The 25,728-nt window shown below is 46.6% G+C and overlaps 1 protein-coding gene across 16 annotated transcripts; it reads left to right on the top strand.

Annotated features, from left to right (window-relative positions):
• Positions 1-5,218: 5,218 nt before the first annotated feature.
• On the top strand, positions 5,219-25,691 carry LOC143266832 (sperm motility kinase X-like). Of its 16 annotated transcripts, none has more exons than XM_076567119.1 (14): positions 5,222-5,306; positions 9,643-9,730; positions 11,867-14,158; positions 14,507-14,678; positions 15,883-16,076; positions 16,187-16,704; positions 18,731-18,902; positions 19,724-19,774; positions 19,926-20,120; positions 20,227-20,743; positions 22,914-22,995; positions 23,174-23,273; positions 24,380-25,108; positions 25,281-25,691. In XM_076567119.1, the coding sequence occupies exons 3-4, from the start codon at positions 11,961-11,963 to the stop codon at positions 14,541-14,543; spliced, it is 2,235 nt and encodes a 744-aa protein (XP_076423234.1). In that variant the 5' UTR covers positions 5,222-5,306; positions 9,643-9,730; positions 11,867-11,960; the 3' UTR covers positions 14,544-14,678; positions 15,883-16,076; positions 16,187-16,704; positions 18,731-18,902; positions 19,724-19,774; positions 19,926-20,120; positions 20,227-20,743; positions 22,914-22,995; positions 23,174-23,273; positions 24,380-25,108; positions 25,281-25,691. The 16 variants fall into 16 exon arrangements, with proteins under 16 accessions (XP_076423233.1, XP_076423236.1, XP_076423225.1 ...); XM_076567114.1 differs by having other exon boundaries at positions 23,174-24,049; positions 24,380-24,682; positions 25,544-25,691; XM_076567117.1 differs by lacking the exon at positions 18,731-18,902 and adding an exon at positions 23,875-24,049 and having other exon boundaries at positions 19,724-20,120; positions 24,380-24,682; positions 25,544-25,691.
• Positions 25,692-25,728: the final 37 nt, after the last annotated feature.

The raw sequence follows: 25,728 nt of genomic DNA, 5'->3' as shown, positions 1-25,728 counted from the left end.
ACAACATCGGTCCTGGCTGCCGGGCCTATAACGTCCATTCTGGCCCTGATCCCTGGCAGCAGGTGTTGAGTCTGGGCATCTTGCCCAGTGGTCGGTGGTGTCAGCAATTCAGGTGGCATCCTCATGTTGTTGTTCCGTATCTTCTTTGGAGACCTTGGGAGTCATTGCTAGGAGCTGGGAGTCTCGGTTTGTTATAGTAAGCTTTTTATCAAATAATTTAAATGCCATAGTCATCAGATCTTTGATGGGTTTGAGGACCATTATCTATTAAATATATCTGAGCCAAACAAATCTAGGCCTAATCTTGAAAATATCTCTAAGTTTGGTAACAATAACCAGGCCAATTTGTTATCCTGTAGATATATTAGTCAAATGGACCTCTCAGGTTCTGTTTTATTTCTTCTTTAAATAGATTATAATTAAATAAGAGTTAACAGTTTATGCTTTAAACTAGTATCTGGATAGCCAGATGACTAGTATTAACTTGTATTCCTTAACACAGAGGACATGCAAACTCAGACATTCAAAACCAAACATACATATGGTCACATTTGCATCCATACTTACAGAGTAGACAGACATTTTTAAAACTATGAACCTTTGGAGTCTCAATGTAACAGCAGAATAGCAAGAGAAAGAAATCTGAAACATGTTTCATTCTTTTATATATCTCAAATCATTTTCTTTTATCATTATTTAAGCCTTTTCATTCTCAGACCTTCATAACTTGCTTTTACATATCCCAATAACTTGCATTTCACACATCTTAAGTTACTTTCCTTCTTCCCAAAACTTTCATTTTATATTCCCATTCCTAAAACCTTTACATCTTAGATATAAACCCCCACATAAACTTGACTTATACTCAAACCTCACAACTTACTTAAACTTTAAAGTTCCATATTTTTATACCTCAAACTAATTCCTCAGATCCAAAATATCATACTCAAACACTCATGACACACTTAAGATTTCAAATTTTTACATCTTAAGCTAATTCCTCAAACCAAAAAATCATTTATCCAAGGGTACATGAAAAAACTTTGCCCCAACAAGACAACCAACAAAGCTCCAGAACAATGACAGCCTGATGTGCTCTGGGGGGAGTGACCCTCCAGGCTCACACTAAAAATTGTCCAGACGGGGGCTTCCACATCCCCATCAATTAAACAGACCTCAGGAGCTTCCATATCCCTGTCTCCAGGGTCCGGAACATCTTCAAGGACCCTATGATCCTGGCCCTCCAGCACATCCTCTGGCTGCATGCCATAGGCACTGACCATGACTGGACCACACCACAGGTCTAGCGCACCTTAGAAAGTGAAAATACAGAGTCACACAGAGACGAGACCAGACAGACGCAGGAACTTACCCGCCTGTTAGGAACCCTACAGATCGGGGTCTGGGCGTCGTGGGGGATCCTGGACAAGCCCCCAAATGTTGTGCCTGCATCACAAGACCCCCAAGTAAGACCACCACAGAGCCAATATCCGATGCAAAACACACAGGGGTTTATTGATAACAAGCCTGGGCTTGATCTGTGTCCAACACTCTGATGCAGCAGGTGCAGGAGGACGGCCCTGAGTTCTCAGAGTGAGGGGTTTTTAAAGGGAAAAACTGTAAGCAGGATTGGTACAAGGCTTTGCATCATATGATTGGGTGAGGGTGTGTAGTCTTTGAATTTACTGGTTGAGGGTTATAGTTATCATTTTTGGGCAGGCCTGGAAAGTCCCAGCCTTTGTCCTTGAGTTGCCATGGAGGCTAACTGTGGGGGCTGACTCAGTGGCCCAGGCTCTGTCGTTGACTCGTGCACATAGCTCTAAGTTGGTGAGGGGTCCCAGACAGTAAACAACTGACTGAACCTTGAGCAGTCAGAGTACATGCAGAAATGGAGCCCTCCCAGAAACTGCTTGCTTAGGTCTCAGGAAACTGAAATTGAGGACCGATCTCCAAGAGGAGACTGAGAAGCCTATTATGGCATCTGCTTGGTCCTTTCAAGGGAAAGGAAGCCTGTGAGCTGGAAAGAGTATAGAGAATTTGAGAAGGTGAAAAAGGCTAGGAGGATGCATGGACTTTGAAATGTGTAATAGGTACTCATGATACTAGGGGACCCTGAAGGCCAGCATGCACTTGGGTATACTAATAGGCACTACAGATAGCCATTTGTCTCTTCTGGAATTTGGGGAAATGGAGTTTCCTTGGACCTGACAACTCGCAAACATAAAATAAAAGTATTTAAAATAATATTTTAAATTAATAATAACTCCCAGTGCTAGCCCCCATCACTCCTGCACATGTGGAGAAAGGGTTAGTAGAGTCAGGGTTGGCAACACTAGAGTGCAGGGATATGCTTGTTTTAGGAGGTTTATGGCCTGTGTCAGTCTCTGGGGATCCAGCTAATGGTTCATCCTCAGGTTCCTTCAAGGCCTTACATAGGAATTTAGCTACCATGCTAAGATGGGAAATCCAGATTCCAGAAGTTCCTCCATGACCAAGAATTCCCTCAGTTGTTTCATGGCTGGGTTTTCAAGATAAGGAACATCCTTGCAGTGACTAGAAAGGCTCCTTATGCTTGGGGTTAGCATTAAGACACAGGAATTGGCCAGGGAATGGTGGCGCACACCTTTAATCCTAGCACTTGGGAGGCAGAGGCAGGCAGATCTTTGTGAGTTCGAGGCCAGCCTGGTCTACAGAGCGAGATCCAGGAAAGGCGCAAAGCTACACAGAGAAAAACTCTGTCTCGAAAAAACGAGAGAGAGAGGGAGGGAGGGAGGGAGAGAGAGAGAGAGAGAGAGAGAGAGAGAGAGAGAGAGAGAGAGAGAGAGAGGAATTGACCTTTTGAGACAGATTTGGGCCTTAGGGGGGAAACATTACATTCACAAGAGGCTAGTTTTTTTTTTTTTTTTTGATATAGCCTTGGTCCCATCAGGAACACATCTTCTCTACACTGACCCTGAGGAAACACTTCCCAGAAGAATTTGCTTTAATAATGCTGGTCTCTTCTTAATCACAGCTGATTCTTCTGCACCAGATGACCATTATCAATTGTCCCAGCAAAGCAAAAATTTCACTTTAGTTGGTTTTGTCTCTTGTTAGTCATAGCCCAGATAAACAGAACAACAGATTCTTTTTTTTTTTTTTTTTTGGTTCTTCGAGACAGGGTTTCTCTGTGTAGCTTTGCGCCTTTCCTGGAACTCACTTGGTAGCCCAGGCTGGCCTCGAACTCACAAAGATCCACCTGCCTCTGCCTCCCGAGTGCTGGGATTAAAGGCGTGCACCACCACCGCCCGGCCGAGGCTAGTTTTTGAAGAGTTAGAATATGCAGTCTTTTAAAATATATTGAAGGACTGAATTCAATTCCTCTCTCAACCATGTGGGAAAATACAACACAGAACCACGGTAGAAGGAGAAAGCGGCCCTCACTCCACCCACAATCTGCTTGTGCCTTAATCTTGACTTGCCAACCTCCAAAAGCACAAGTAATCAATTTCTATTTTTTTATAACTTACCAAAACTCAGGAATTTTTGGAGATCAGGAAGAAACCTGAATGCCTGGATATGGCTCCATGACCACAGCTATGGAAAGGATGATTTACTGTATAGACAACTCTGGTTGACTTGTTTGTTTGTTTGGTTTGGTTTTCAACAGGTTCTCTCTATGTAGCCCTGGCTGTCCTTGAACTTGAAGATCCTCCAGCCTCTGCCTCCCAAGTGCTAGAATTAAATGGGGGGGGCACCACCACTCAGCAAGTTTTTTTTCTTGCTCATTTTCAATATATCAACCATCAACTCACTGGGATACTAAGAATGATTATCTGGATGAGAGCACAGGTGCCCATCAGGGACTCATATATTTAAGTTTTTGTATTTGGTTCTAAGATATTGTTTAGTAAGGATTAGGAGGTGTGGCATTGTTGGAGGAGGTTTGTCACTGGGGATGTGTTTTGAGGTTTCAAAAGTGCAGGCCAGGCTCAATCTCTCTCTCTCTCTCTCTCTCTCTCTCTCTCTCTCTCTCTCTCTCTCTCTCTCTCTCTCTCTCTCTCTCTCTCTCCCACCCTGTCCTGCAGATCAGAATGTAAGCTCTTAACTGCTGCCTCAGCCCATGCCTGCCTGTGCCATGTTGCCTACCATGACAGTCATGGGCCAACCCTCTGAAACTGTAAGCAAGTCCCCAGTTAAACGCTTTTCTTTGCAAACTGCCTTGGTCATAGAGTCTCTTCACAGCAATAGAACAATAACCAAGATACTGGGTGACTTAGCAGACCCAATCTGGTGCTGGAGTTCCAGGAAGTTCCTAAAGAGTTCCCAGTTTTCAGTCCACACTGGAATCCAGAAAAAGTGGGTTCTAACACTGGCAAAGGAAGGCTCAGACTAGATGAATTTGCCAGTGAGAGTGAGGGCAAGCAGACAGAAAAAGTACAAGCTTCCTTCTGCCAGCTGAAGGTGTGAGCCAGATATAGGGTGGATCTACTGATTCATAGGATCCAGAATTTGGGACAGTCTCCACCTCAAATAATTTAACAGAGGAAAATCCCTCTCAGGTGTACCCCACTGCCTGGGTTTCAGTTCATTCCTAATATACTCAAGGTGACAAGATTAGCCATCACAGACTCCCAACGTCAACCAGAGACCACCATCCATTTCTCCATAGTCTGCGTCTAATGAGAAGGGAATTGACTTTCTTGAGTGTGTATATGATGAGCTTTATAAATAAATAGTTATTAAAGTGTTAGGGAGCAAGTGGAAAAGGAACCATGCTGCCTGTCCACTAATAGATGAATATCAGTGTCTACAACCCACTGAAGGACAACACTCTGGAGCCTGTTGCTGGCATGACCAACATTCCTTCTATTATTATTAAAGTGGAAAGTATCCTTCCTGTGGTTTTGATGGCAGATGTCCCACAAAGAATCATGGGTTTGAACAGGAGTCACTGAATGGGGAAGGTGTGGATCTTAGGAATGGGGGCCTTGCCAGAAGTCAGTCACTGGCAACAGGGGAGAACTGGATGTAACCAGCTTCCTCAGGTCCCTACTGCCCTAGACACCTGCCGTTCCTGCTACCTTGCCTTCCCTGTCTTCAAGTGCAGAAACTGAGGAAATCAGCATGATTTGTGCCCAGACATGGTTAGTTCATCTTTTGCTGCTAAGTCACAAGGAGCCATTGTGAGGAATGATAGATACCTGGCCATATACAGAACGCACTAGGGCTGGTTTCTGTCCACACAGTGTGGTAGCTGTTGGTTGGTGGATCTCCACACTGGTGAGCTTCATGAGGACTCTGCACAGCTGTTGAACCTCATCAGAGTGAGTTCCCTTCTGAGGCCATGGCTTTTGTGGCGTTCCTGTTTATTTATTCATTTATTGGTTTCAGGAATGATTGTCCTTATTTTTGTTTTTCTTTATACTCTCACATTTTTATTTTTGTATTCTTTCTTGATCTATGTCATTTTCACTTTGATTTATCTTTTTCATGTTTTTAATGCATTAAAAAACATGCATTAGTTTATATTAACTGCACATCTTGAGTAAGTAATCTCACAGTAACATTTCCATACATACCCATGAATTTTGAACACATTCCTCTCATCTCACTAACTCCTGCCCACTGATTCCAAGTCTCCAGTGCTTCCCTTTTTATTTCAAGCCCTCCCACTCTATGTTTTGTGGACTCCTAGTCTAAGGACTGAGAGGCTACATTGGATGGTCTTTTTTCCCTTTTTTGTTCTTTTTTTTTTTTTGCGTGGGGGGTGTGTTTTGTTTTTTTCAAGACAAGATTTCACTGTGTAGTACTGGTATCCTGGAACTTATTCTATAGACCAGATTGGCCTTCAATCAAGAAATTAGAGTGATTCTGCCTCCCTAGTGCTAGACTAAAGGCATGCATCATCACTGCCTACCTAGAAGGTGTTTAAGGAAAGGCACAGATTGTGTCTGTGCTTCAGGAAAAAGTCTCCTCCTAGGTGGTTATCTTAGGCTGGCAGGTCAAAAGTCATGGCTCCGAGCAAGGCCAGAGATGAGATTATATGGAAGAGGGCAGCTGAAAAGAATTCAAGAACAGAAAAAATGAGAGTCTAAAAAGAGCCTGTTCTTTGAGGAGGAAAAGAACTTTCCTTGGTGGGACTTACCACACTGTCCCTCCACCATCTTCTGTCCTTCTATCTGATGGACACTGTCCTTGCATGGGTCATTTTCATTTTCTAACTTAAGTGGTGTGCGATCACAGGACTAAAGCTGTGTGCTATCACGCACAGAGGATGGGGACAATCATGATTTTGAAGCAAAGGATCAGTTCTGCTGGCCTAAGAGCACAAAGAACATGTTCAGGAACAAAACTGCCCAGTGCTGGAATCATGCCCAGCACTCCACAGACCCACTCCAAACACCTGTCCCTTTGGAAAAGGAGGGGACATTTCATTGACAAGGACAGTCTTTACCTGGTTTTCCCAAACCTGGCCTTGAACAAAACACCTTATCTTTTCTTTGTTTGTTTATCCAGACAGGGTTTCTCTGTGTGTGGTCCTGGCTGTCCTGGAATTCTCTCTATAGACCAGGCTGGCCTTGATCTCACAGAGGTCTGCCTGCCTCTGCCTCCCAAGTACTGGCATTAAAGGCATGTGCCACCACCTCCAATCTTAATCTTTTCATCTTTGGAGAGAGGTGGTGGGTAGTAGGACCTTCATGGTCCAACAGCAAGGCCCTTCAGTCTCCTTCCTGGATTTCCCAGGTCTTGATGATGAGGGAGGGCCTATCCTCTGTGACTTTCAGAAACCTAATACCTGATAGAGAACTGGCAGGTAGGACTTGAGTGCCCATTGCTGGACAGTACCCATGTCTCCCTTTCATCGTGTGATGATTTAGTCTGCTAAAATTGCTAGCCAGTGCTTAAGTGTGGAATGTGTAAACATGTGATGCCTTCAGGTGGTGTGAACGTTTTCTTGACAGAAAACATCCTTCTTGACCTCTTGTAAACTTCCATCCAGTTTCTTTGGCTCATGTTGCATAGCTGGTTCTGGGTGGGTCCTGTGAGGTCCATCTAATGTGCAGAACCAATGACTTCTGATGGGAGGTGACAGCAGCGTAGCTTCAAGAACATGGAAAAGGCTGCCCACAGCCCTCCCACCTCAGTTGTTGATGTCACACTCACTGGGTCCATGTCCTGTGTCTCACAGCAAACGATATTTCTGAAGCAGTGGGAACCTCCATCACGTACAAAACAAAAGCAGTCCTTGCTCTTCTCTTTGCTTTTGCTTTTTGGTTTGGTGAGACAGGGTCTCCTGTAGCACAGGCTAGCCTCAAGACTACTGTGGAGCCAAAGACAACTTCAACTGCTATTTCTCCTGCCTCCACTCTCCTAGCTTTAATAATTGCCATGTGCTCACCTTTATGAGACTTGGTTGTTTCTCTGTCCGTTTATCAGCCTTGCATCGGTGCCCCGAGGCCCCAGAGGCAGCACCCCTCCAAAAAACCCCGAGAACCATACATTTCTGGTCCCACTGGTACCAGCTAAGCCACAGCCACTAAATGCAAGTTTTAACTAAGACTATTGTTCTATTTACCAATAAGAACTCAGGAATCAGATGCTGGGGAGAAAATCTGCTAGATGAGAGGCCGAGAAGCAACCAGAAGACCTTCCTTTTTAGCCAGAGACCCAAGGAGAAAAGTGTCCCTGCACTCGTCCCAAACCATAAAGACCCAAATTAAGTCCCTCCCAGCTCCTTCCTGTGCATTTCTCTATCCATATTCCTACTCCCTCCTTCCTCTCAATGGCTAATTCCTGTCAACTAGTTGCTGGCTCCACCACCTGAACCAAGGGTAATTTTATTACCAGTCTCTGAGTTTCTCAGTGCCATCAAATATCCCATAACACTTTCCTGTTTTTTCCCATTGAGCTCCTATATAATGTACATCAGCTGCCCTGAAGGACTCTCCTTAGGCTGGACACAGCTAGTTGTATCATGCCTAATTGTGAGATGTGTGTGTGTGTGTGTGTGTGTGTGTGTGTGTGTGTGTGTGTGTGTAGTGTGTATAGTGTGTGTATAAGTGTGAGTCTGTGTCTGTGTCCTGCCAAGTCTCTGTTGAAGCATCAGTCACAAAACAACAGTATTAAGATCTGGGGACTCCCAAGCACTAAAGACTTGCTATACAGCAGAACATGTGGCCTCTAGAAAAGGGCTTGATAGACTGAGTTCATGCTTTTCCTTGACCATGTGAGAATACATACAAAGTACCAATTAGAGTTAGAAAGCATCCCTGTTACACACTCAATTTGTTTGGTATCTTGATCTTGCTTTGCCAATGTCCAGACACACAAGCAACCGATTTCTGTTGTTTATAAGGGACAAACTAAGGCATTTTGTTTGAGAGCAGAAGGCCTAGGGTGCCAGGATAGGGCTCCATCTCTTACACATGTTGTCTATAGGGTTCTGGCTGACAAGTACTTTCTTGATCATTTTGAACATATCAGGCCACTGTCTTCTGGGATCCTGGACTTTGGTGAGAAGTCTCAGGAACAATGGGGACCATGTGACAAATGAGGCAGTGGGATCGGCACCTTTCCTTAGTTCATGAGCTGGCTGTTTGGAACCTGGGGTCTATGCAGGGACACTTTGCTCAGCCTGGGAGAAGGGGACTGGACCCGCCTGGACTTAATCTACCAGTTGAGCTGAATCCCCAGGGGGAGTCTTTGTCCTGTAGGAGATGGGAATGGGGGGTGGGATGGGGGAAAGGAGGGCCAGGGGGACAGGAGGGGGGAGGACAGGTGAATCCAACGCTGATTTGTAAAAGAAAAAAAAGGAAAATAAACTATATTGAAGTAAATGGAAAAAAATGATGTGAACTTTCAGCCCCACAGATGTTAGTCCTAGGTCCTGGGTGCCATGGAAAACAGTATTTTCTCACAACATCCCAATGTAGTCCTATAGGACCCATCAATCTGAGTATCTATACAGCAAACCATCCTGGACTTTGGTGAGAAGTCTCAGGAATAATGGGGACCTGAAACAAATGGTGTCAACTTTCTCCCAGCCCCACAGATGTTAGTCCTAGGTCCTGGGGTGCCAGGGAAAACTATTTTCTCACAACATCCCAATATAGTCCGGAGCTGTCATCCTATAGGACCCATTGATCTGAGTTAAAAATAATATAACTTGAATTTTTTGAGTGTAGACATGATGAGTTATTACAAACTTGTCACAGAAGGCTAGGGTCCAAATGAAGAGCAAAACACTCTCCACCTACTAAGGGGAGACTATCAGTCTGTAACTGAGGCAGGGCCAATGCTCTGGAGCCATTGCCATTCTTAGGACTCCTTGTTTTATTATTAAAGTGGAAGGGTCCTTGTTAAGGTTTGGGTGTCAATGGCCCACAAAGAATCAAGTGTTTGGACACTGGTCCCACCAGCTGACACCATTTGGGGAATTTTTGGACCACAGGAAATGGCCCTAGCAGGAAGAAATGGGTCACTGGGAAACACTGAGGACAGCCATTTGAGTGTAACCAGGCTCCTCAGGCCCCTACTGCCTTGCTGGCCAGACTAGTGAGCTGTGCCGAGCCCTCATTGGTCCATTTCTTGCTGTGATGTCACAATGACAGACACCTGTGCACTCACAGCTCTGGCTGAGGCTGCCTCCTGTCCTTACAGTGCAGGAGCTGCTGGTTGGTTGGAGAGGTGGTGTTCGGCACTGGTGAAAGAAAGAGTTGACTTGAACTTTCGGGAGCTGTTGGACACTGTGAGTTTCTCTCCAAGTCTGTTGACTTTATTTGGTTTCTTGTTCTCAGTGAATTTGTCTATTGGCTTGCTTTATTTTTCCACTCACTTTTTCATGTTCTTTATTATCTTCTATTTGACTTTCTATTCTTTTTGATGTGTGGGGTAATTCAAGACAGGGTTTCTTTGCGTAGCTCTGGCCTTCCTGGAACTCACTTGTAAACCAGACTGGCCTTGAACTCAGAGATCTGCCTGCCTCTGCCTCCTGAGTGCTGGAAATAAAGGCATGTGCCACCACTGCCCACCAGTTTTTATTCATTTTTAGGTTATGTTTCCTGAGGTAGAATATTTTGATATTTTTGTTTTATGGGTATGAGTATTTTGTCTCCATGTATGTCTGTGTGCCACATACCTGGTACCCGTGGAGGTCACAAGAGGGAGACAGATGAGCTGAAGCTCAAGTAACAGGTGGTTGTGAGCCACCATGTGGCTGTTGGGCACCTAACCGGGGTTCTATGAAAGAGCAGGAGTTGCTCTGAAACACTAAATCATCTCTCCAGCCCCTCTGTGTTTGTCTTTACCTCTTCCTTTATTGTCATGTTTTTCTTCATTTATTTCTCCTATTTCAAGCCTTTTCTTGGTAATATGGCACATAGAAGCCATTTAGTTATGACAATCACAGGAACACCTGTAATGCATTTTTGATCACATTAATCATGTGATTAACCTGTGCTGTTATGCTTTCTTCTCCCACTTCCCCCTCCACTTTCCTAGTAAACCCTTTTTAAGTTGACAACCTCCTCCTGCTCCCAAATCCCACAGAGGAGAGAAAACAAGCAGCACATTTGCAGGACTGGCTTTTCCCAGGTAAAGCATCTGCTCCAGTCTGTCCTTGTTGAGAGCCCCAGTTTCATCCTGGATGGCTTCCCATGGCTTGACTGTGGCACTCTTGCCCTTCATTCCGTTTCTATATTGTGGTGTTTGTCCTCTAAGCATGCAGAGCAATCCTTGTAAGGATCCTTGTGAGTGTGTTTTAACCATCAACTATGGCCTTATTAATGTGTTGTGGAATTTGGTGAGAAGTATTAGTAATATTATTAATGACTATCACATCCATGTTCATCATGGAAACAGCCTTTTTTTTTTTTCTTAATAGTGTCCTTTCCTGGCTTAGGCATGAATGAGTTTGGAACTGTTAAGTCCTTTCTATTTTGTGCAGTTTGGAGGAGCACTGACATTTGTTCTTTAGGGGCTGGAATGAATCATCAGTAAGTGCCTGGTCCTGGGCTTTTCTGTGCAGAGTCTTTTATCAAAAATACTTTAATCTTGTTGTTTATTGTCTCTTCTCAAGTTGAATTTGTATCTAGAAATTTCTCAATTTCATCCACATTTTCCAATCAATGAGAAGGACCCCCTGGTTTTAACAAACAGATTAATTTTGGGGTGGGGTAGGTTTGAGAGATTACCCAGCAGGTAGGAGCATGTACTGTTCTTACAGAAGACCTAGGCTTGCCTCCCAGCACTCCCATGACCCACCATAACTGCCTGAAACTCCATTTCTAGGGGATTTGATGCCCTCTTCTGACCTTCTAGGTCATGGAAAAGAAATCATACAAAAAGCATCAATATTTTAAGTTATTTGTACTACCTGTGAGTGTGCGTATTGGCACCCTCGAGTGTGCATGTGTCTGTGTGAGTCTGCCCACATGGGCACATGCATGCATTGTATGGATGCCCTCAGAGGCCAGAGGTGTAGGCGCACCTAGAGCTGGAGTTAAGGCAGTTGTGAGTCGTCTGACCTGGGTCCTGAGAACCACATACAGGTCTTCTGAACTCCTGAGCCATCTGCCCACCCAGGCACACTGGATTTGGGGATGTCTGTTGTCTTATCAAGTGCTTTTGCATCTGATTTTATTAGTGCCTTCTCTCTCAGTGAGTGCTGAGTTCATGTAAGAGGATGATTATCCTTCCAAAGAAACGTCTCTTAGCTTCTGTGACCCCTTGTTTTATTCTCTGTTTCTGGTTGATTCCGACCAATCCGATCTGTGTCTTATTCTGCTATCTGCTGCTTTGGAAGGTGTTTTCTTTTCTTTCTGAGCATTGCATCCCTATTAGGTTGTCTAAAGTAATTCTGACTTTCTTTTCCTTTTGGATGTAGGAATTTGTATTGATAAACAGTCTGGGCCTGATTTGGACTGTTTAAAATTCCCCATTGAGGCTTTGGTTCTAGCCTTAACAACAAGGACCTGACCATGGAGCAGGCCGGGGAGGCCCACTGCTCTGCTGAGGAGGCCTTCACCGATGACTATAAGATGATGATGACCCTGGCCCAAGGACATTTTTCAGAGGTCAAATTGGCCTTTCACGTGCCCACAGTATCCTGTGTGGTTGTAAAAATTCTTAGAAACAAGAAGAAGTATGCCTCATTTATCAACAGTGAAGTCAGCATCATGAAATCCCTTGCCCATGCCAACATCGTTCAATTGTTTCATGTGGTCGAGACCAGAGAGACCACCTACCTGGTGATGGAGCATGCATCAGAGGGAGACCTGCTGCATCATATACTGGAACTGGGGTCCTTAGAGGAGAGCGAGGCTCGAAGGTTGTTTATCCAGATATTGCATGCAGTGCAGTACTGTCACAATAACTCGATTGCTCACAGAGACATTAAGGCAGGGAACATCCTCCTGGACTGCAAGGGTAATGCCAAGCTTGCCGATTTTGGCCTTTCGGCCAAGGTCATGCCTGAGCAGAAGTTTAGGGGTTTCTGTGGAACTTTATTTTACTGTGCCCCAGAACTGTTTGGAGAGGAGGCCTATGATGGCCTTGCCACTGATGTGTGGAGTTTAGGCGTGCTCCTCTTCCTCATGGTCACCGGGCACTTTCCCTTCAGAGCTAGGTCTGTTGAGCGGGTGAAAGAGCACATCCTTGCCGCAAACTTCAAGGTGCCTCCACATGTTTCCATGGACATTTACAATGTCATCGTCAAACTGCTGATCATCAACCCTGGCCGGAGGCCCACCATAGGCCAAATCATGAGGTTCCCCATAGTCAGGAGCAGTGAGGCTCGGTCACCACCTACTTCCACCCAGGCTCTCCCAGGCACCCCGAGCCCTAGCATTGTCAAAGCCATGACAGTCATGGGGTATAAATCTGAAGAAATCGTTGAGTCTCTGAGAGACCAGAAATACAACCAGGTGATGGCCACTTACCTAATTCTACAGCACCAGTCACCTGGGGGAGACTGCTACCATCACCAAAAGAAACCCGTGAGAGCCATGCGGTCAGGCCTTGACCTCAACCTGGCAGATCTTCACACTTTCCCTGTGTCCTTATGGAGAGCTACCGAGCCTGCTCCCCCCACCTTCACCTTGCCATCTAAGACCAAGGAGAGAGAAGAGAAGAATGCCAGGCAGGGTGGCACAAGGCAGAGCATGCCTGCCGCCCTGTGCTGCCAGCCAAAGAGGATGCACCATCCCTATCTAACCCACCTGTTCTATTCTGCGACTGATTCCTTCACAAGCAGCAGCCTGGAAAGCATTGAGTATTTCACACATTCGGAGTTCGGGTCATTCGGTTGTCACTTGGCCAGTGTCCAGCCACCTCTCTTTCTGGACACCTCCTCTCCTAGGCCACACCAGAGTGAGACTCCAGGTGACACAGACAACAACTTGTCCTCCTGCAGTCCACAGGAGGAACTCTGGAGCTCCCAGGAGGCACCTCAGTATTTCACCCCCACAGGCTCCTCCCCTTGGGATACATTGCAGGAAGAGACTATGACCCAGGATGAGGCCATAACTCATGAACTGACCATGACAGAGGATGAAGCTATGACCCATGAAGGGACAATGACCCAGGATGAGGTCATCACCCATGATGCAACATTAATTCAGGATGAGGTTATCACCCAGGATACCACCTTGTCCCAGGAAGGGACAACCTTGACCCAAGATGAGGTCATCACTCAGCAAACCACCTTGACCCAACAAAGGACCATGATCAAGGAAGGGAAGATGACCCAGAATGAGGCCATAACTCATGATGCAAACATGATCCAGGAAAAGACCATGAACCATGATGGGACCATGGTAAAGAATGAAACCATATCACAGGAAGCGACCATCATGCAAGTAGAGGCCATCATTCAGGATGCAACCATCTCCCCAGAAGCCACCATGAGCCAGGTTGAGAACCTCATTCAGGAAGAGGCTATCACTCTGGATATGGCCATCACCCAGGAAGTGGCCATCACCCATGGGCAGCCCCAGGATGCAGGCCCAGCTTCATCCCGAACCCGGAGGCGTCACAGCTGGAAGGGGGTCAGGAAAACAATTATGAACTGCTTCAGAAACCTCTGTTGCTGCTGCCTGCCACCTGCAGAGAGAGGCCGAGCCTCCCGCAAGAACCTGGCTCCAAAGGGAAGGGATCATGGAGTCACCCCCAGAACCAGGTGGGTGCACTTACCTCATTTTATTTGTGCTTCTCCTCCTGTCCCTTGTGGTAAAGATGCAAGTGCCAACTTGTGGCACACTTGTGAACTTATCAAACTGTCACTTCAGAGAGAACAATCCCAGAAAATCTCTCTAGTGTGACCTCAGAATTTTTAGAATTTTTGAGCTACAAGTGGACACAAAGATGCTGATAGGAGCAGGGAGAGCAGGAGGCGGGGCAAGGCCAAAGGAGGCAAAGATCCCATGGAGGAGCAGTGGGGAGCTTAGGCACTGCAGGGCCAGCCCAGGAAGTCCTGTGTGTTCCAAAGCCACTAAGAGTCTCCTTCCTGTGTCTTTCTATTTTGAAGTCCTGAAGAGGTCAAGCCCCAGCTCCATGGCTTGTGAGCCACGGGTTGGGGACCGGTCTGGCTGAGAATCGGACAGCCCCACAGGGAGCCAGGCCGGATGTCCAGGGAGCAGTGTGGACACAGGCCCCTCCTGCAGAGGAAGAGCTGTCCACCCCAGCGCAGATCTCTCCAGGTAAAATCCCAGGCAAGAAGGACAGGCTTTTCACAGGGTCTTGCTGAGTGGAGAGGGCTGAGGTGCAAAGGGGCCCTAAGCTGTCTCATGGAACTATAGCCCCTTGCCCTCTTCCCCTGCCTGGCTAAGCATCCGAGATTGCCCTCTGGGTAGTGACTCTCCTTTGCTCCCTGTTTCTGGGCAGAGAACAGGGTCTTCTCCATGACGTGAGACTCCTCTCCCCAGGGTGAGTATTTCTAGTCAGCTTGTCCTCCCTGACCCAAGATGGGTTCCCAGGTTCAGCTTGTGGACAGTAAGCAGCCCTGTAGGGCTCCAATAGAGGGTAGCTGTGGTGATTGTGTTCCCCAAAATGTTGTACACTCTAATAAATTTATATGGGCCAGAGGAGAGAACAGCCCCTAGAAATAGGACCAGAAAATGGGGGCACACACGCCTTTAGTCCTATAATGTGGAGAGCAGAGATTCATCTGGATCTCTGTGAGTTGAAAGCCACACCAATACAGCAAGGCATGGCGACTCATGCCTTGAATCACAGAAAGTGAGCCTATAATCCCAGGAAGTGATGTCAGAAAGCAGAAAGGTATATAAGGCATGAGGACCAGGAACTAGGCAGGTTAAGCTTTTAGGCTTTTCAACAACAGTTCAGCAGAGATCTATTTGGATGAGGACTCAGAGGCTTCCAGTCTGAGGAAACGGGATCAGCTGAGGAACTGGCAAGGAGAGGTAGCTGTGGCTTCTTATGCTTCTCTGATCTTCCAGCACTCACCCCAATACCTGGCTCTGGGTTTGTTTTTATTAATAAGACTCTTTAAGATTCATGTTACAGGCCGGGCGGTGGTGGCGCACGACTTTAATCCCAGCACTCGGGAGGCAGAGCCAGGCGGATCTCTGTGAGTTAGAGGCCAGCCTGGGCTACCAAGTGAGTTCCAGGAAAGCTGCAAAGCTATACATAGAAACCCTGTCTTGAAAAACCAAAAAAAAAAAAAAAAAAATTCATTCTACAGGTAGCATCCTGCCAACCTTTTGCAAGAACCCCGAAAAGTCATCAGAGTAAGAGACACTACTTGAGTCCTCACACCCAACTCAGAGCAAAGCTTGGGACAATCTCTACTGAGGAGTGACTCCAGAGCTGGCTGAGTCTTCTCTCAGCCAATACTGCCCTCTAGTTACTCACCTGCTGCCTCTCCATGCTTGCTCCTTCAAGGCCACCATTCCCATGGGAACTGGATTTCACACTCACCACCACATGCCACACCATGAGGCAGTGATAGGTGTCATGATATGGATGGAACCAGAAACCCTTATGAGGGGGCAGCAACCTGCTGTGGGCCCTGCCTCTTACCAGCCCAAGTCTGCACTCAGAGGTCCATATTCCTAAGATGGATTGTTCTTATACAGGTAAGCATGCTTTTGCACATCCTTTGGGCGAGTTTACTAGAAGCCTCCCCTGTCCATCCCACAGTCACATTGGTAAGGTCTCGTCTTGTATGTTCTTTCTCCTTCGACAGTGCCAATATGCCACAGCATGAGACACAGAAGAGTTTGTGTGACTGATGTGGATGGTACATCGATCTATGTGACTGCCTGATATGACATGAACACAATGGTCCTGGTTTGATAATCATGCTATGCTGGCTTGGGTGTCCAACAACGTGTCCTGATAGTGTTCCAGCACTAGGAGAACACATCTGTCACATCTCTTCTGTCCTCTGAGCACCACTAAGGTCCCAGGACAGACATTTTAATGTGCTCAATCTGAAAAGAAGAGAGAACCTTATTCCACTCTGGGGTGAGAAGAGTACCCCAGAAACCCATGCTTACCAACCCATTGACAAAAACTTGGGAAAGTACATTCCACTGGATCCTTTGCTGGCCTCAGCCATTGGATCTCCTCAGAAAAACCTGAGGAGGACTTTTCAGACAACTCTGGCCAGTCTGGGAGGGAGATCTGGCCTCTCACATTGTGATCCCCCTTAGACAACTGTATTGTTCACCTGCCCCCATCTCCAGGAATATAAAGTCACTGGTGAGTATCTCTTTCTGTCTCTGTCTCTGTGTCTCTCCTTCTCTCTCTCTGCCTCTCTTTTACAAGAATAACTTCCAGGCAGGTCAGCTGTTCAGTCTTAAACTGGACCCCCACGAGAATCACCAAACACTGAAGATTGTTATAAAGAGCAAACCCAAAAGAAAACATAAAATAAAAATTGCAATTGATTGAAATAGATACACGATATTAATCCTGACCAACTAAAAAATAACACACATAAAACCTTGAATGACCCACCCTAATAATAACAGTCTCACAGACGCATGCTAAGCAAGCACATTCCACCTACAACCAAAGATGGAAATTGGCTTTCATTCCCTGACAGGTGTATTAAGGTGCCACATGCACAAGTCCACTTTATTTTCTGACATTTGCTTCTGTCTACTTTGCTACAAACTGTTTTCATCTGCTGTTTCGTTTCTTTGTCTGTCTGTCTGTTTTTTTGTTTGTTTGTTTGTTTGTTTGTGTTTAGAGACAGGGTTTTTCAGTGTAGCTTTTGTACCTGTCCTGGATCTCATTCTGTAATCCAGACTTACTTGAACTCACAGAGATCTGCCTGGCTCTACCTTCCAAATCCCAGGATTAAAGGCATGGACCACCAGCGCCCAGCTCCTCTGCTGGTTTATGTGTTTATACAGAGTATTGCCCGCAACTCAGGCTGGACTGAATTCGGTAGAGAGTCCAGACTGGCTTTAAATTCCTGAGGGTCCTGCTGCCTCAGTGTCTCTTAGGTACACTGGAACACTGTTAGCATTTGTGGTTTAGTCCAAGTCTATGTATCCCAGGCAGGCCACTCTGTAGCCAAAGATGACCTTGAGCAGGATCCTCATCATCTTGTCTCTAACTTCCCAAGGCAGAAATTCCAGTTTTAGCCACTGTGCCCTGTTAAGTATGAAAAGCTCAAGGCCAGTATAGGCAGGAGTGAGTTGCAGGCTGAGTGGAATCCCGTCTCAAAAAGAATATGGAAATTCTGAACATTTTGAACTATCAGATCTGGACACGGTCTGGGGAGAGGGGGAATGGCTAAAACCCCACAGAGAAAGGAAGGAGTGTGTGAAAACTGGATGTGGCCGTGTCCTTATGTCATCTGAGGCCTGTAGCTGAAGAGAGGCAAGTGTGGGAGCTTGCTGGCCTGAGGTCAGTGAGACACACTGTCTCGAATGGAGGTGAAATCCTGTGGTGGCGGAGCACCCATTAATCCCAGGACTGGGAGGCAGAGGCAGGCATATCTCTGTGAGTTCAAAGACAGCTGGTCTAGAGAGCGAGCTCCAGGACAGCCAGGTAATCTTGGAGAAACCCTGTGGCAAAAAACAAAAAACAAAAGAACTAAGGTGCAAAAGCAGTTGATGAATATTCCTGGTCTACATGTGTGCACAAAGGGTTAGAACAGACAGACAGACAGGAACACACACATACACACACACACACACACACACACACACACACACACACACACACACACACACACACACACCTGTGGTCACACATGCACCTTGCACAAACACTCACACTCTTTGTGCAGAGTTCTCCACCCTGTCCTTACCCATACCCCTCACTACTGTCTATTCCTTGTACTCATGGCCTTTTCTTTTCTTTGCCAAAGCACATGACTCTTAAACACCACAGTGGCATAACTATCAGTCCCCTCTAATGAGGAATCCTCTCATTTTTTACTCTCCTCTTGTTTTGACTTGGGTTTTCTGTCTGTAGTTCAGGCTGCCAGTGTGTTTGAGGGTTTTTGATATTTAAATTATCTATGTAGGGGTGGATGACCTTGAACTTTTAATCCTTCTGCTTCCACTTACCAAATATAGGGACTACAGGAATTCCCCACCAAGCCTGGTTTATTTGGTCCTGGAGTCCAAACCAAGGGCCCCCTACATGCTATGCAAGAGCTGTTCTAACCGAGTCACACCGTTAGCTCAGACATGCAGGGCCAGCACAATAAGTCCTGTGTGTTCCAAAGCCACTAAGAGTGTCCTTCCTGTGTCTTTCTGCTTTGAAGTGCTGAAGAGGTCAAGCCCCAGCTCCATGGCTTGTGAGCCACGGGTTGGGGACAGGTCTGGCTGAGAATCGGACAGCCCCACAGGGAGCCAGGACAGATGTCCAGGAGGCAGAATGGACATAGGTCCCTCCTGTAGAGGAAGAGCTGTCCACCCCAGCACAGACCTCTCCAGGTAAAATCCCAGGCAAGAAGGACAGGCTTTCCACAGGGTCTTGCTCAGACAGGAGGGCTGAGTTGCAAAGGGGCCCTAAGCTGTCTCTTGGAACAATAGTCCCTTGCCCTCTTCCCCTCCTGGCTAAACATCAGAGATTGCCCTCTGGGTAGTGACTCTCCTTTGCTCCCTGTTTCTGGGCAGAGAACAGGGTCTTCTCCATGCCGTGAGACTTCTCTCCCCAGGGAGAGTATTTCTAGTCAGCCTGTCCTACCTGCCACAGGATGGGTTCCCAGGTTCAGATTGTGGACATTAAGCAGCCCTGTAGGGCTCCAATAGAGGGTAGCTGTGGTGATTGAGTTCCCCAAAATGTTGTGCACCCTAATAAACTGATCTGGGTCAGAGAACAGAATAGCCCCAAGACATAGAGGCCAGAAAATGGGGGCACACATGCCTTTAGTCCTATAACATGGATAGCAGAGTTTCATCTGTATCTCTGTGAGTTTAAAGCCACACTGGAAACAGCAAGGCATGGCGACTCATGCCTTGAATCCCAGAAAGTGAGCCTATAATCCCAGGAAGTGATGTCAGAAAGCAGAAAGGTATATAAGGCATGAGGACCAGGAACTAGGCAGGTTAAGCTTTTAGGCTTTTCAGCAACAGTTCAGCAGAGATGTATTTGGATGAGAACTCAGAGGCTTCCAGTCGGAGGAAACAGGATCAGCTGAGGAACTGAAAGGAGAGGTAGCTGTGGCTTGTTGTGCTTCTCTGATCTTCCAGCATTCACCCCAATACCTGGCTCTGGGTTTGTTTTTATTAATAAGACTCTTTTTATGCTACAGGTAGCATCCTGCCAACCTTTTGCAAGAACCCCGAAAAGTCATCACAGCAAGGTACATTGCTTGAGTCCTCACACCCAACTCAGAGCAAAGCTTGGGACAATCTCTACTGAGGAGTGAATCCAGGGCCGGCTGAGCCTTCTCTCTCCACCAATTCTGCCCTCTAGTTACTCACCTGCTGCCTCTCCATGCTTGCTCCTTCAAGGCCACCATTCCCATTGAGAACTGGATTTCACACTCACCACCACATGCCACACCATGAGGCACTGATAGGTGTGGTGATATGGATGGAACCAGAAACCCTTATGAGGGGGCAGCAACCTGCTTGTGGGCCCTGCCTCTTTCCAGCCCAAGTCTGACTCAGAGGTTCATATCCCTAAGGTGGCTTGTTCTTATACAGGTAAGCAGGCTTTTGCACATCCTTTGGGCGAGTTTTCTGGAAGCCTCCCCTGTCCATCCCACAGTCACATTGGTAAGGTCTCGTTTTGTGTGTTCTTTCTCCTTAGACAGTGCCAACATGCCACAGCATGAGGCATGGAAGAGTCTGTGTGACTGATGTGGTTGGTACATCGATATATGTATATCCTTAATGTGACAGGAAACAATGGTCCTGGTTTGATAATCATGTTATGCTGGCTTCTGTGTCCAACAGCGAGTCCTGATAGTGTTCCAGCACTAGGAGAACACATCTGTCACATCTCTTCTGTCCTCTGAGCACCACTAAGGTCCCAGGACAGACATTTTAATGTGCTCAATCTGAAAAGAGGAACTTATTCCACTCTGGGGTGAGAAGAGTACCCCAGAACCCCATGCTTCCCAACCCATTGACAACAACGTGGGAAATTACATTCCACCGGATCCTTAGCTGGCCTCCCCCAATGGATCTCCTCAGAAAAAAACTGAGGAGGACTTCACAGGTGACGCTGGCCAGTCTGGGAGGGAGATCTGGCCTCTCACATTGTGATCCCCCTAAGACAACTGTATTGTTCACCTGCCCCCATCCCCAGGAATATAAAGCCACTGGTGAGTATCTCTGTCTCTGTCTCTGTCTCTGTGTCTCTCCTTCTCTCTCTCTGCCTCTCTTCTACATGAACAACTTCCAGGCAGGTCAGCTGTTCAGTCTTAAACAGGACCCCCAGAAAATCACCAAACTCTGAAGATTGCTATAAAGAGCAAACCCAAAATGCAAACATAAATTAAAAATTGCAATTGATTGAAATAGATACATGATATTAATCCTGACCAACTAAAAAATAACACACATAAAACCTTGAATGACCCACCCTAATAATAACAGTCTCACAGACGCATGCTAAGCAAGCACATTCCACCTACAACCAAAGATGGAAATTGGCTTTCATTCCCTGACAGGTGTATTAAGGTGCCACATGCACAAGTCCACTTTATTTTCTGACATTTGCTTCTGTCTACTTTGCTACAAACTGTTTTCATCTGCTGTTTCGTTTCTTTGTCTGTCTGTCTGTTTTTTTGTTTGTTTGTTTGTGTTTAGAGACAGGGTTTTTCAGTGTAGCTTTGGTACCTGTCCTGGATCTCATTCTGTAGACCAGACTTACTTGAACTCACAGAGATCTGCCTGGCTCTACCTTCCAAATCCCAGGATTAAAGGCATGGACCACCAGCGCCCAGCTCCTCTGCTGGTTTATATGTTTATACAGAGTATTGCCCTGCAACTCAGGCTGGACTGAATTTGGTAGAGAGTCCAGACTGGCTTTAAATTCCTGAGGGTCCTGCTGCCTCAGTGTCTCTTAGGTGCACTGGAACACTGTTAGCATTTGTGGTTTAGTCAAAGTCTCCTATATCCCAGGCAGGCCACTCTGTAGCCAAAGATGACCTTGAGCAGGATTCTCATCATCTTGTCTCTAACTTCCCAAGGCAGAAATTCCAGTTTTAGCCACTGTGCCCTGTTAAGTATGAAAAGCTCAAGGCCAGTATAGGCAGGAGTGAGTTGCAGGCTGAGTGGAATCCCATCCCAAGAAGAATATGGAAATTCTGCACATTTTGAACTATCAGATCTGGACAACGTCTGGGGAGATGGGAGAATGGCTAAAGTGCCAGAGAGGAAGGAAGGAGTGTGTGAAAACTGGATGTGGCGGTGTCCTTATGTCATCTGAGGCCTGGGGCTGAAGAGAGGCAAGTGTGGGAGCTTGCTGGCCTGTGGTCAGTGAGACACCCTGTCTCGAAAAAGAAGGTGAATGCCCGGTGGTGGTGCAGCACCCTTTAATCCCAGGACTGGGAGGCAGAGGCAGGCAGATCTCTGTGAGTTTAGAACAGCTGGTTTAGAGAGTGAGCTCCAAGACAGCCAGGTAAACTCGGAGAAACTCTGTCTCATAGAACAAACAAAAATACCTAAGGTGCAAAAGCATTGGATGAATATTCCTGGTCTACATGTGTGCCCAAAGGGTTAGAACAGACAGACAGACAGGCCAGGGTGGGCTCAGGTGCACATGTGCCCCCCTCCACACACACAGACACTCTCTCTCTCTCTCTCTCTCTCTCTCTCTCTCTCTCTCACACACACACACACACACACACACACACACACACACACACACACACCTGTGGTCACACATGCATCCTGCACAAACACATACACTCCTTATGTAGAGTTCGCCAACCCTGTCCTTAACCATACCCCTCACTACTGTCTATTCTTTATACTCATGGCCTTTTCTTTTCTTTGCCAAAACAACTGACTCTTAAACCCCATGGTGGCATAACTACCAGTCTAATGAGGAATCTTCTTATTTTTTTCTCCTCTTGTTTTGACTCCGGTTTTATGTCTGTAGTCCAGGCTGCCAAGGACTGGCGACCCTCCTGCCCTCAGCCAACTGATTGGAGGGGATACAGGTGTGCGCCTGTCCTTTGTGTGTTTGAGGGGTTTTGTTTTTAAAATTATCTATGTAGCAGTGGATGACCTTGAACTTTTAATCCTCTGCCTCCACCTACCAATGTAGGGACTACTGGAATTCCCCACCAAGCCTGGTTTATTTGGTCTTGGTGACCAAACCCAGGACTCCCTGCATGCTAGGCAAGAGCTGACCCAACTGAGTCACACCTGTAGCTTAGGCTAGCCTGGGACTCACTATGTAGCTGAGGAAGACCTCCTGATGGAATTACAGATCTACAGCATTGAACCTGAATTTTTTCTCTTTTTTTCTTTTAACCTTTCTAGATGACCTAGTCTTTTTACTGAGAGTGTTTTGGAGTGCCACAAACATGACCTGTATCTAGATACTGCTCTTCTTCTGAAGCTGGTGAGCTGTGATCTGGTCAGGAGGGAGGGAAAGGAGGCTGTCCCAGTCCCACGCCCTCTCAAGGACACTCAGGTCAGTGTGCAGCAGTCCCTGGACTGTCACCTGTGTAGCCAGGCTGCTTTGAAGGACTGTTCTGACTAGCGGCCCTCAAGTTGGACTCATCTAACTCTCTATGCAGCTCCGAGGGACAGGATGGAAGGCACCAGCCTCAACCAGCACATGTCCAGACCTGTAGCTGATGACACTGTGAGATGGAGCCTCACCCCCACTGCTTGAAGGTTTAGTCCCCTCACCCCTCGGGAGATCTCATACCCCTCACATTTAGCCAGTTCTTGGGAGTTTGTGCATTTTTCTTAAGACTAGATGCTAGAGCTAGGGGGAAGGTGTATGCTTATAACCCAGGACTCTGGAGGCTTAGACAGGAGACTAGCCATAAATTCAAGGCCAGCCTGTGCTATATAAGGAGCAGTAGTCTAGTTTTGGTGAGACTGTGAGATTCTCTCTCTCTCTCTCTCTCTCTCTCTCTCTCTCTCTCTCTCTCTCTCTCTCTCTCTCTCCTCTCTCTCTCTCTCAAACACAGAAGTCGAACAACAGGACTAGTTCTCGATGTGCCTTGCATGCACACTGGTTCTTGGCCCTGGGTTCTTGTCCAGCATAAAATAAAACCAGGTGGAGGATGCTGGGAATCCCAGTATTGGAGGGTGGAGACAAGAGGATCAGGTGGTCAAGGTCATCTTCCAACATGGAGAGTTGGAGGTCAGTCTAGGAGGAATGGCACTATTTTAAAAGCAAACAACCCCTACCACAAATCTTAATGCCCAAATCTGAGAAAACAGTGGCATGGCAGCCCATTACAACCACATATTCTGTGTGAATCAGAAGACCTTTCTGATAGAGAGAAGAAAGTCGGCCATCTATATGTGCAGTTTAGTAATTTTTTTCCCTGTGACTCACATCTGGAATTGGACTGAGCATTGAGTTCATCCCTGTGCACAGACCTGAAGAGTTCACTGAGTACTTCCTGCTGGCCCTGTGGGAGGCACAGGGGAGCTGTGTGAGTAGTGCTCCCTGGTGATCCTGTGGGGGGCAGTCTGGAGGAAGGTTTGGAGAGCATGGAGACCCCCACCTGTGCCAATAAGAAAGGCAGGAAGGCTGCTGGCCCTGCAACCTTCAGAAACTCTGGTGTTGTGCTGCCCCCTTGTGGCACTTCTATGCCAGTTCCCTGTTAGTGCACCTGGTTGGCTGAGGTCCCTGATTCACCTGGTGCCAACCACTGTGGTGGTTGGGTGGGTTTGTGGGTGGGGTGGGGGAAGGCTTGCTCGGCTATACCCATCTAACATGATTTTGTCCTTCCTTCTTTCATTCCTTTTCCCCATTATCATAGTAAAGGAACAAAATACCCTTCATAGATCTGCTGACCAGGAGATGGCCTTGAAGAAATTGCAGAGATACACACTGCTGTTCCAGGCTGTGTTGTTTATAAGGCTAGACAACTGGGCAGCGAGTCAAGAGTGTGAAATCGACACTCTGGGCCAGAATCAGAAGCACAAGAGGACTGGGACAGTGACTGTCTGTTTTTACATTACCTGCTTCTTTTGTGAGATAGGAATTCGTTCCCCAGAATGCAAGAAAAAGAGTGAGCAGGCTTGCTGAAGCTTGTCACCCCAGCACTTGGAGATGGAGACAGGTGCATCTCCTTTTTTGTTTTGTTTTGCTGTTGGGATTTATGTATTGGGTTTGTTTGTTTTTTTCCATGACAGGGTTTCTCTGTGTGGCCCTGGCTCTGTGGACCAGGCTGGCCTTGAACTCACAGAGATCTGCCTTCTTCTGCCTCCCGAGTGCTGGAATCAAAGGCATGCTCCACCACCACCTCCATTTGATGCAGGTGCATTAATCTTGCTGGCCTTGAGAAAGCCTGTGTCCAAAACACAATGTGTACAGCATCTGTGAATTGACATTTGAGGAAATACATGTGCTACACATATACAAATTTGAGCATACATGTGTATGTATTCAAGGACACACATGCACAAGCATGCAAGTGTAAACATATAATGTGTGAGTGATCTTTACACACACTGAAGTAAAAATAGTGATAAAGAAGCACACAAGGGCTGGAGAGATGGCTCAGAGGTTAAGAGCACCGACTGCTCTTCCAGAGGTCCTGAGTTCAATTCCCAGCAACCACATGGTGGCTCACAACCATCTGTAATGGGATCTGGTGCCCTCTTCTGTATACATAATAAATAAATAAATCTTTTAAAAAAAAAAAAAGAAGCACACAGTTACTTGAAGAACTAGGTAGCTTTTTGGAAAACCTGACCTTCTGTGCAGGAACATCCTGGTGAGCAAGACCTAGGAGAATGAGACAGGGTGATGCTGCTGAGAACACTGAGGTGGTCCTCTCTGGATGCTCTATGGTTGACAGAGCCCAGATAGACATTTGGGGACTCTTATTACTGCTGAGTAGATTCCAGTTGGTGGGCTGACAAGGTGATCCCAGCTTTGTTAGCACTGTGGGTCACCTGGATGTCTCATCTCTCTGCAGCACGAGAGGAGGCACCTCTCAGAAGCTGAGGAGGATGGCCCTGCACTCGGGAGCAAAGGCCACCTTGATCAATTCTACTGGCATTAACCCCCCTGCAAATCATTGCAATGTGTTTTCTATGTTGGAAATAAAATGCATTGTTAAATGAGCTTTTTGTTGTTTTGAGACAGTGTCTTTGTGTAGCT

Source organism: Peromyscus maniculatus, chromosome 3, assembly GCF_049852395.1.
Source record: "Peromyscus maniculatus bairdii isolate BWxNUB_F1_BW_parent chromosome 3, HU_Pman_BW_mat_3.1, whole genome shotgun sequence".
Lineage (NCBI taxonomy): Eukaryota > Metazoa > Chordata > Mammalia > Rodentia > Cricetidae > Peromyscus > Peromyscus maniculatus.
Note: the sequence above shows the minus strand (reverse complement) of the source record. Positions and strands in the feature narration are given on the sequence as shown.